The following is a 12,123-nucleotide window of genomic DNA, read 5'->3' as shown; positions in this document are numbered from 1 at the left end:
TATTGCGTTATAAACGTCAAAATATTGATTAAACACTTAGGAACATGAGCCTTTATGAACGTAAATTACATGATTCTGTTCAAACGACACAGATTGGTCTATTCTTGCGCTGTGTCGATTGCAGAGAATCGAAACTTTTATAATATAACTGTAGATTACACTTCCAATCATTCGATGTATAAAGCTTATTGCATCATTACATATTCCGATAATAATTTACACTAAATGTTACGACGTTTAATATAAAATTTTTAAATGCAATATTCGATCTTAAAGCGTAAGTAATAAAGTCTACGATATCTAAAACTTTTTCGAAGTCATAGGCGCTAGGCAGTGTAGGGTATATTTAATCTGTACAAAGCATCGTCGACACTGAAAGACTAAGGACGCTTTATAAGGCAATAGCGGGGATGGTTGCCACACTACACATTACTGTTACCACTTTAGTCCGATACCGGGCCCGACACCGGGCCCGACACCGTCCGATACATCGCCACACCGCCACAGACTGCATCATATTTCACTATATTCGCGCTACTTTAAGCATTTGAGACCAAAGACAGTGCCGTGTAAAAATGTTTCAGAACAGCAGACACGATTTTCCACAGAGTTGGTCCAATGTACACTATTTCTAATTGAGTTTGAGTCGTCCTCGCTTGCGTCGATACTGGTATTTTCAGCTGTGAATTGATCTTTACTCTCTCGAGGCTGACAGCAAATAACACTGTTTAGACTTCCCAGACGGTGAGAGTTACAAGTGGAAGCTTGGGGCGTGCCTCTAGAAGACAGACTGCTATCCTTTTGTAGCTTTCGAATATTGTCAGCTGATTTAATTGGTCTGTGCGTGCCAGATTGTACATCAGCGCGTTGGTCGTGACAGGAGCATGCACTCAGATTCGAAAGACTCCAACAGGAGGAACGCCCGTCGCTCCTTCGGTACGGCTCAGCCACGTCGGAGCTGATATCACTGAGATTGAGGCTGTACCTTCTGGCACTCATGGCACTTCTGCTATCGGACGACGACAAATCGGACGTATTCGCGCGGAGTTTGGCGAAACTCCTAACATTAACGTATTCTGCGGCGTGCGCGTCTGCGGCGCGGTAGTCGTGCGCCCGGCCGACAGCCTCGCGCTGGCCGGCCTTGAAGCTGGAAGAGAGGCGCGTTCGGGCGGGGCGGGCGGTCTCGCGCGGCGCGAGGCGCAGTCGGGCGGTGTGTCCGCAGCGGTAGGTGACCTCGCTCCAGCGCGGGGCGCGATCAGACGAGGTGGTCGCGGTCGTCGAGCGAGGCGTCGGAGTCGCGGTCGGCGCGCAGCTCGCGCTCGAGGTCGAGGCTGCGTCGCTCGAGCTCGAGGCGCGCGCCGACGACGCCAGCTCGCCGAGGAGCCTCCAGGGATGAGACCTGCCCGACGAAACCATAATGCTGTTATTATTCTAATCATAATACTATAGTAGGACACAAATTAGATGTAGCATCGGAAAATGCAATGGAATGAAAATAAAACCGATTACTGCCGATTTACACAAACAATAGAAATAGCTCCCTATCGCGCTATTCGTCGCTATAGATTCACGCGTCAGAGAAAGCAAGTGCATGTAAATCCACGCGTCAAATTGACGAATATATTAGGTCATATGATATTACAAGTTATTACGTTTGTACAAAGATCATATTCGCATGAGAAATAAATATCGATAATTTGGTATGGCGTACTCAATTCGGATGTGATCGGTTTTTCGAATTTTGCCGATGCGACATCTAAGTTGTGTCGTACTATACACTATTATCATATACATCTATCACTTAGCGTACTTTGTCGTAGTAGTAGTGCGAATGTGGTCTATAACGATCAAATTCCAAAGCTACGTAGCATTTGTTTACTCAATTTGTTAGTGACTCACTAGTAATAGATTCAACTCTTGAAAGAGCCGTAAAGCTAAATGGATAAGGCACTAAGGGAACAACTGGTTGTCAGATAGTGTGCAAGCGTCTCACCTTGGCAAGGCGACGCACGGAGGGCGGGCGCTAGGAAGGCGCCGGGAGGTGCGGCAACTTGCCGGCCGTCCAGTAGCGCCCCCCCACGCCTCCCACCGACCCACTCATGCCGCTGCTGTCCTCGGATAGTGCGGCTTGTAATTTTGCTTCTAGGAAGTTAATATAATTATACTGAAACTAATGTCATACGACTGAACGACATTGCCTACTTTCATTCAACTGTTAGTGATGCTAACGGTTGTTCTGAATTGTAAATTTTTCAATTAATAATATTTTCCAAATAATTGAATTAAATTGTTTATAATATAATAATTGGACCATGCAATAATTTGAGCCATCAGGTATTTTACCGCCAAGCAGTTAATACTCAGAGCTATTGTGTTTCGGTTTGGAAGGTGTGTGAGCCAGTGCAAGCACAAGGGACACAATGCCTTAATTATCAAGGTTGGTACATTAGCCATGTAGGGATGTCTATGGGTGGTGGTGATCACTTACCAACAGGTTCACCCTATCAATTTATAAAAAAACTATATATTAATTATATTATCAATGCAAGATATCGCTTATCGAGAGCAGAGAGGTCGCTAGGTACTCACTGGCGACTTGCGACGAGTTGAAGGTGACGGGAGTGCGCGCCAGCGGCGTGCGCAGCGAGCCGCCCCGCGCCCCGCACGCCCCGCTCGCCTGCAACGCCGCACACCGTCACACACCGCTCACCACAACCCTCACTACACTATACTATTCTAAGGTCCGATTTCACCAACAAAGAATAAGTCTTAATCCCATACTAAATTGGTGTTTAATCTAGAGTAAATGTGTTTTAAATTTTACCAACGTTTATCCCAAGAATATTTCACTATCCTAGAGTAAATTCCTTATACCGCCATTTATCGCCGAGTAAACGAGTAATTCGGAGATTAGTATTGTCATTTGGAGGTTAAGTTTCTTTATTTGCTCCAAGGACGTGTACGTCAAGCAAACTATTACCCACGCAAATTAAGAATCACACAGCGCTATTACGTACGAATGACACAAACTGACAATTACACTTGGGTGGCTAATAGTTTCATTCATTTCATTCGTTCAACTGCACAGAGTAACTGTGCGAGAGTATCTTATACATAGAGTAACGTGGTGAAACGTAATACAAGTTACCCATAGATTAATTATTTTTATACCATATATATATTAGTTTTATACCGGGATACCTACTCTCGAGTTAATTTCATATTGGTGAAATCGGACCTAAGTGTACTAAACGTAAACCTACTCCAGTACTACTCACGTCGCACGCCTCATATATTTTGGATCACGGAGTATGGATCCGATTTTATGAGATAGGGATGAGAGAAAGTATACTTGTGTGCATTTTATGTATACCTATGAATTCTCCTATTTCGTTTTTCACAAATCCATTCCCTCCTTGGAAACGCTTTGGTTAGTGGTTGGTTTTCCGACAATATGAGAGATCGATACATGTGACCTTTTGATGACTAGATCTACTTTCAAAGCTGAGAAAGCAACGAAAAAATGAAGTGTCCAATAGTGTGTCAACAAGAACACGCACACTTGTAAAGTATGACGTTGTATGACGTTCGGCGAGTGTCACGCACACCAAGATAATAAAGTAGACTGCGAATTGAGTGCGAATTAATCTAATGGATTTGCTTCACAAAGGCATTTCAGTTTGTCGGATCTAACGACAATCATTGCTGCGTTGCGTTGGCTTTATTATGTATTCTACGCTAGCTATACATACAACTACTTCTACAATACCAATGTATAATATAAAAACAATACTTGCAACACACGAGTATATAGCCCTCGTAGCAAATGGAGCAGAATTTAGACCATGTTCTATGTTTCTCCAAGCACGAGAGAGAGAATACTTTTGCATAAAATATATTACAATTAAAATACATGTAAATCAAAATTAAGAACTAATACCAAATATGTGCCCATACCGATTTTGTAAGTAAATAAATATAATATATAAATTTAATCAAGCCACATCTTTTCTTTACAACTAACATTCTCAAACCACTCTCACACTCACACACAAATATAAATGTCTAAATCTGTCTGGACACATTATGATGCCGTTTATTGTGTATCAACAAAAGATCTAATAATACTTACTTCATACGAGCTAAGATAACCTAATAATATTCATTGATATTACATATTAATCTTACGTTTTAAATAAATAAATTCCTTAAAAATAATTAAGTAACACTTACATAAATAAGAAACATAATAATAATTTGCAAATTAATAATAATAAAATAAAATAACTTAAAAAAATAAATAATAATTGGTGATGCTTGTGGTTTTAATTTGATACTTTATATAAGAAAGACTTTATTCAATTAATTAAACCGCATAATTAAAAAAAAGTATATTATAAAACGAATGTGTAAGATCTGAATAAAAATAGACATATTAGTATAATTTTTAAGCATAATTTATTATCAGCGCATTATCCTCTACTGCTGGACACAAAACTCTCCTATGGCACGCTATTGAACCATATTCGAATTTGGTTTATTTTATATGTTAGAGGGTCAAATGTTAGCTTAGGTTATGAATATATTCTTAACTGTAATCCAAACTACGTGTACCTTTTTCATGATTGGTTGGACTAACTTCGTTCGCGATTAAGGGATTGGTTATCAAGTGTTAGGCATAAAAAGTATCTTGTGTATAACCTTGGGGTTAAAGCTTGCAAAATTTCATAATATTTGGTCGCGAAAACGTCACAGTCCGCATTTTTGGATTTATAATACTAGATTACTAAAATATAATTTTATAACGAAATTCTAGAAGCGAAGAAAACTTCCATTCGACTAATTTGAAACAGAAACCAATTTCTGACAGTGCCAATACATTTTATATATTATATACATTACTAATTAATATAAATATCAAGCCATATATAACCATTTAAGGAACTGGCCATTTACTTTGAATAAGTTATGTATATACATATTTCTACTTGATAATATATTTATATACATCCGCCTCATGATTCAATAGATTTGCAATCCGATAGTTGATTTACTTATAATTGAATATTGTAATATACGTTCGTTTTAAAAGCGAATTATTTTTAATCTGACAAGACTAAAATCAAATCGCTAAAAGCATATTGAGTATATATAAAAGTAAACTTCTGTTAGATAAGCAAAAGTGCGTTAATATACGGAAACTGATCATCAAGTCTTTAGAATGCAAAACCGCTTGCAAGTCAAACCGAACCTACAAGCACACCCTCCGTCAACTATAGGTAGTCTACCTGTCAGCAGTGGCGTAGCTAGATGAGGAAGGGCCCCGGTGCATAGAAAGAGAATCGGGCCCTCACCCCTTCTTTCCCATCACTCTTTAACTAATAATTACCCTTTAAAAATATAGATACCAAATAAGAAATCTTGTGCGCAGTGTAGTGATTTTCTAGCTTCAGAAGCTTAAGGTTTAATTTAGAGGGCCCCCTGAACTCCGGGGCCCTGGTGCACTGCATTTGGCCCTACGATAGCTACGCCACTGCCTGTCAGAATAGCAGCGAGTATGACCACAAGCATCACGCGGTAAGAAGCGAACTCAAACAAACCTATTTGTCATTGCACTTGGTCTGCGCGAGGCGTTTGACGTGGTGCGCGATACTAACGTTGGCGGGGGCGGGGGGCGCGGGCGCGGGCTCCTCGTCGTGCGGCGGCCGCGGCAGGCGCCGGCGCAGCCACGCGTGCCGCAGCGCCTGCACCGGCGTCAGCCGCTTCTCGGGCTCCCACTCCAGGCATCTGGAATTATGCGACGATTTCATATATAGTAAAAAAATATATTATAACTGCGACTCTCTTTTATACTATTGTTATCAATTCATGCAATTAAATTGAACAATAATATTAAATTTTAAATTTGAAAATAAAAGTAAACATTACAGTAGCAATATTAGTACATTCACTATTAAAATGTATTACAAATTGAAATGGAGTGAGTTATATTCAGATGCAATCCATAATAATACATAATAAAAAAACTCAATGGAAAGCACAAACAGTGCACATGGTCCTAATAATCCTTTCACCGACAGCTATCGTACCTAAATCTCTGGCAAACAGTCTGAGCACCTTACAAATGCCAACACTTAAACGCCACATGCTCCAGAAAGCCATAATTCTTCACACCGGCCATATCACTCGAAAATATATATCATATCAAATTTATCGTCCACGTTTTTAATTTAAACACTCCTTAGCGCTTGGCTGTGGCCCGTGTTTTATCCCCCTCAAAAGAGAAAAACTATTTAGTATTAAAAATAAATAAATCACAATTAATAATGAAACGCTAAGTGACACATTTTCAGGTATACAAGGTAAGAGAATAAATGTCGTGTCGTTGTCATGCCGAGCCAACAATATCAAATTGAATAATACGATTCAACAATAAATTAGCAACAATTGATGTAGAGTATCATTCGGCTCACCGTCTTATAAAGTCGATGAAGTATTTGTCCTGGCAGCCCTTGAGTGCCGTTACGAAGCTCTTGGAGCCCGGGAGACCTCGTGGCTTGCCTCTTCTCGACATGCCTGAAAAATATTAAAATCATTTTTAATAAAAAAACCAATACGATTCGATACACGATAAACTACAATAATAAGATATCCTTTATATAATAAATTCATAAAAAAAAAAAACAGTTTTGTTACCCTACTTGGTTTATTAAATTAATTTTGGAATTAATACTAAATTACCAGGAGTGAGAAAAAAATTAAAACAGCTAAGTATACATGGTAACCAATAGCCGGGTACATGCACACAATGACACATACTATATCCTCGCTTTGGTAAATATTATGAATACGGTTCGAAGTTTTAAAAATATTTTCTTGATCTCAAACCGTCTGTAAATGTTCAAACGCAGCGTAATTGAAAACGACCGAAAGTACTAACATCTTAAAGTAATCGGACACCTCCGAATTAAATCGATTAATCTTCAAAAAACAAGCCCTCGAAGAAACTCAATAGTATTACATGTTGTGATTATTCAAAGCATTACATATTCGTTGGCGCTTAACCAAATATAAATGACGTTTTAAATTCGGAGAATACACGGGTTGGATGCTATAAGTGTTACAAATGCTTTAAGAAAAAAAAAAAATTATTTTATCCCTAAAATCGATTTTAAAATGTAGTATATAATAATTGTTTAAAAACCGAATTACATGTGTCCAATCAGTTACGCAATCTGATGTAGAGTTAAGAAAAAACAGATATACCAGACTTGAAATATACAGAAACGTAATTTGAGAATATCTTATAAATTAAATAAGTGTTTGTTATGATATCCTCAATAAAAACAGCGTAAGAAGACAAAAACCGGTACAATTGGATTTGTTCCAAATTGTGATCAATTACATGGTGTTTTCCGAGCTCGCCCACATAACGTCTGGTATTGAAGACATAAATAATTAGCAGAATTCGTTAAGATGCTATAAAATCGATCATCAAATTCTACAGTCATCAAATAACCTATCATGAAAATTGATTTTAAGTAACTATACTAAATATCTCCTTACAGATCATCAACTAAAGTTGACATGTCTAACTCTTAATTATCCGTCTCAATTATTTTATCTTTCTTTGGCGTGCCAAGAGAAATCTTTTTAAAAGACAAGCAAACTTATTCCATAACATATTGAAAGTAAATATCTATTATCCGGTAACTATATTCAAGTATAGTTTTTTGATTTATATATCGTCTTGAAGGCGTTAAACGCGTTATAAATTCGTGACGTAATAACTTAAAGACGTAACAATATTTGAAAAGTGCACTATAAATGATTCAGTAAACTGAAAATAGATTCAAATTTACGGTAAACTAACAATCATAAACAAAATTTAATCTATTCGACGTGACGTTTCACGTTTACACGATATTACACGATATTACACGAATTGTTATCGAATCACAGCCCCTTCGTAACATTGCGAAATTGATTATTGTACTCTCCATTACGTTACATGTTTTAGGGCGACTGCAGCGCAAACAAGACAGGGGGTAAGAAATGAAGTACCGACGGGACTCGCAACCCTTTCCTACACAAAAAAAACACGCTGTATAAATTCCTTTCCGTCTGATAAAAGCATGAGTCATGCATTGGACAGACACGGCACTCACAGTCACTGTTATTATTTAAAATGACGATAGTTAGTAAAACATTTGGAATTTAAAGAAAACTCTTCAATAATTTCGCCGTGGGTTTGGTATTCGTGACTCATTCGATTTGCCCGTTGCAATCTTGGATTTTGTATACAAGCTGAAGAAATCACAGCGTGACAGTTCAGATATAAATAGACGTGATTAGACGTGACGAGGTGTTAATATTTCAAGTCCATGATTAAAAGTTGTAGAACCTATCCCTGACGCATTCTATTAATATTTCAGTTATAATGAAACGTAAGATCAAAGCTGATTTCCGTAACCGTATACAATAAATCATCGTGTACCATTTGGGTTATGTTATTTACTCTTTTATCTACAAATAACAAGTTAAGCTACGTGATCCCATTGGTCTGCATAGGTCTCCACTACATTTACCGAAAAGATTCGAAGTTTATTCCACCGCATTATTTATTTTAATTTTTTTTTTGTGGAATAGGTTGGCGGACAAGCATATGGGCCACCTGATGGTGGTCACCATTACCCATAGACAATGACGCTGTAAGAAATATTAACTATTCCCTACATCGTCAATGCGCCACCAACCTTGGGAACTATGATGCTATTTCCCTTGTGCCTGTAGTTACACTGGCTCTCACACCCTTCAAACCGGAACACAACAATACTGCGTACTGTTGTTTAGCGATAGAATATCTGATAAGTGCGTGCTACCTACCCAGGCGGGCTTGCACAAAGCCCTACCATCAATATAAAATGGTTGAATTTGTGAAATATAGAACAGATGTTAATTGCAAATTCAATATTCTATAAAAAGGCAGTAGTACTTATCGAGGTTTGAACACGTAATCTTCGAAAATATGGTTATTGGACATTGGCGCCGTACGAGATTTTATCTAAGATGTTATGTCTCTTATGCCTGAAGTAACACTGTCTCTCAACCTTCAAACCGAAACACAACAATACAAAGCATAACTGCTTGGTGGTAGAATGATTAATGGGTGTTTACGAAGACCGGCTCACACAAAGCCCTAACACAAAGAAAATCAATTGATTCAATAATTAATACTATTGATTGATTTCTTTATTCAAGGCAATTTTAACAATTTCAATAATCTATGTGTATGATTTATATCCAATAATTCCAACTCACCACCACTGAGGACCGTAGTTCCGTCGGCGAGCGTGGACGCCGTACAGTACCGCGGCAGTCCTTTGCTACTTATGAAGTTTTTCGAGCGTTTGCCCTGTTCTATGAGCCTCTGGGGAGGCATTCCGAGTAATTCTATGATGCACGCCATTTGATCGGCCTCATCCTCGCCGGGCAATAAGGGGAAACCTGGAAACATATACGAGTTTCTGATTATACATCAGGTATTATCAGGGCTGAAAGATTTTTGGGTGATAAAGTAACAACTCCATGTTTGGTGGTGACAACCGCAGAAAGACATGCATACTGTAAAAATGGTTTTCCTGGAAAGTGGAAACGTAAGATGTTACATGATGACTTGTAATTACTTTTATTTTAAATTGTAAATTTGACAGAATATATTTCGAAACTGGTTAATTTACAGTATAATGTTAGTACAAAAACATTATTCATGTAGAGCCTCAATGGCCATCAGATTTAGAATAAAACCTCTGGCTCTTGGTTAACATACGATAATAACCGCGTTATCTGGGCTTAGGACATTAAATAAATATTACTTTGTGTACATTTATTTGATTGTTTTTGATAGTTGCTTGAAGAATTTCAGCATAGTATTATAATTATTAACAAAAATTTACAAAATTGGTAAAAATATAATAATTAACGAAGTATTTCAAGTATAATTTAGTTTTATTTCTCATTCAACGAACCTGTGAGTAGTTCCGCCAATATACACCCAAGCGACCACATGTCGATTGGCATGCCGTACTTAGCGCCCATCATGACCTCGGGAGCGCGGTAGAACCTCGACTGTATGTATGTGTAGACACGCTGGTGTTCGTAGCATGAACTGCCGAAATCAATCACCTGGAAGAATATAAACGGAAACATATTAATATGGAACATATATTTGAACTCAATCCACATTTTAGATATTCATCAATATCTGAATTTTTTTGAAAAATTGAATAGCTGATGGCAATGTGAGCGGAGGCTTTAACTAAATTTTGTTATATAAATTGATTAGTTTGAAAGGTTTTAAAAATATTGGATACTCGGTAAAAAGGATTGCCTACCTAATCGTCGAAAAAAAAATAGGCAATCAACCTCCTACCAAGAATCCTCAATGATAATATGAGGATGTGGATTCCATCGCTATTTGAAAGACCTTTATTTGAAAATAAAAATATAAGCCAAATAAATTAAGATCTTTCGACTCTTTAATAAATAAAATGTGTCCAACAAAACCGACATATACACATCAATGGTGAAAACAGTGTATAATTACAAAAGGAAACACAACTCGTTAACTTTGTGTATGCTAACTAACTGTATAATTAACTAAGTCTATGTTGAAATATTATGTTTGGAATGCTTGCATTAAATATAGAGAAGTCTATGTAAAACTTTGTGGTAAGGCCTGTCTACCTAGACATAGACGAGAATATTTCACCGTCAAAAATTGAGACAGCTACTAGTTACATAGCATCTTAATTCCCAATATTTATGAAGTATTGTCATGTTTAAGGATGGTTAATATCCGTTTTGGATACAATCAAAATCAAAATATACCTTATCCAAGTAGGCTTTTAAATGGTCATTTAACAACTATATTAAGTGAAGCTACCACCGGTTCGGAAAGTAGATTCTACCGAGAAGAATCGGCAAGACACTCAGTAGTAAGCCATTTTAAAATTTAAAAATATAGTCATGATAGTTAATTACAATTATATATGTATGTAATTTATCCTGTATCGATGTCAAAGAGTTTTAAAAGCACGATTTTTTATCGTTTGCATAATCATATATTGAATAATATGCCTACTTTACCAACGATTCAAATTTATGAGACGACCAAGTTAAAAAATTCTGTGGAATTTTATTATAGAAAACAAACATTTCAAAAGCAAATCAAAATGCATTTCGATACAATCAATTACGGAGAAAAATGTATGATAATAGTCAATTCCGAAGAAAACTTTCTGAAGATGTTTAAATATGCAATGCGCGATCCGTTTTGGATCGTTATATTTTCGTTGGCTGATTTCTTGGATATTATTTACATCGATGTTACCCGATTTAGAACGTTTTGTTTTCAATTAAACTTGTTTTGTTGCGGTTTTGAAAGACCAAAGTATGTATGTATCGTAACCAGAAATACTAAAACGACAGAAGGCACGTTCGCCAAAACTTAGTTGCAATTATAATAAACAACGAGACTTTGCATAAAATACTTGAATTTATTTCATTGAATTCAAATAAAACGTATTTATATAAAGAACCACCCCGGCTTCGGCTACTTGGTATGTATCGATATATTATGACTAAATTACATAATTATAATCATTACATATATTTTTTTTTACAAATATGAGACAACATTACATACATTACTCTGATCCCAATGTAAGTAGCTGAAGCACTTGTGTTATGGAAAATCAGAAGTAACGATGGTACCACAAACACCCAGACCCAAGACAACATAGAAAACTAATGGTAATCTACGTCGACTCGGCCGGGAATCGAACCCGGGACCTCAGAGTGGCGTACCCATGAAAACCGGTGTACACACCACTCGACCATGGAGGTCGTCCAATTGTATTCTATGTGTTATTCTGATGTAGGTATAACCTATATTACTGTAAACTTTCATCCAAATCAGTTCAGTAGTTTTTTCGTGAAAGAGTAACAAATATACTTTTATCCATCCTCTCAAACATTCGCCTTTATGTATAATATTAGTAGGATTAATAGGATATTTTGTTGCTACAATATAACTAATATTATTAATTGTACAGTATGTTC

The 12,123-nt window shown here is 37.1% G+C and overlaps 1 protein-coding gene across 2 annotated transcripts in view; it reads right to left on the bottom strand.

The window, feature by feature from the left end:
• Positions 1-1,153: 1,153 nt before the first annotated feature.
• The window catches only part of LOC124540574 (dual specificity tyrosine-phosphorylation-regulated kinase 2), a 163,906-nt gene continuing 152,936 nt past the window's right edge, over positions 1,154-12,123 (bottom strand). Inside the window, exons 2-8 of one of the 2 annotated variants that reach the window (XM_047118258.1) lie at positions 10,029-10,185; positions 9,322-9,507; positions 6,474-6,576; positions 5,658-5,787; positions 2,590-2,677; positions 1,994-2,142; positions 1,154-1,399 (exon numbers count right to left, since the gene is read on the bottom strand). In XM_047118258.1, the coding sequence (XP_046974214.1) occupies positions 2,024-2,142; positions 2,590-2,677; positions 5,658-5,787; positions 6,474-6,576; positions 9,322-9,507; positions 10,029-10,185 (783 nt within the window). In that variant the 3' untranslated portion in view covers positions 1,154-1,399; positions 1,994-2,023. Of the gene's footprint in view, positions 1,400-1,993; positions 2,143-2,589; positions 2,678-5,600; positions 5,788-6,473; positions 6,577-9,321; positions 9,508-10,028; positions 10,186-12,123 lie in introns of those variants that run through there. The other variant, XR_006967147.1, reaches the window with a different exon arrangement.

The sequence above is a fragment of the Vanessa cardui genome, chromosome 25, assembly GCF_905220365.1.
Source record: "Vanessa cardui chromosome 25, ilVanCard2.1, whole genome shotgun sequence".
Classification (NCBI taxonomy): Eukaryota; Metazoa; Arthropoda; class Insecta; order Lepidoptera; family Nymphalidae; genus Vanessa; species Vanessa cardui.
Note: the sequence above shows the minus strand (reverse complement) of the source record. Positions and strands in the feature narration are given on the sequence as shown.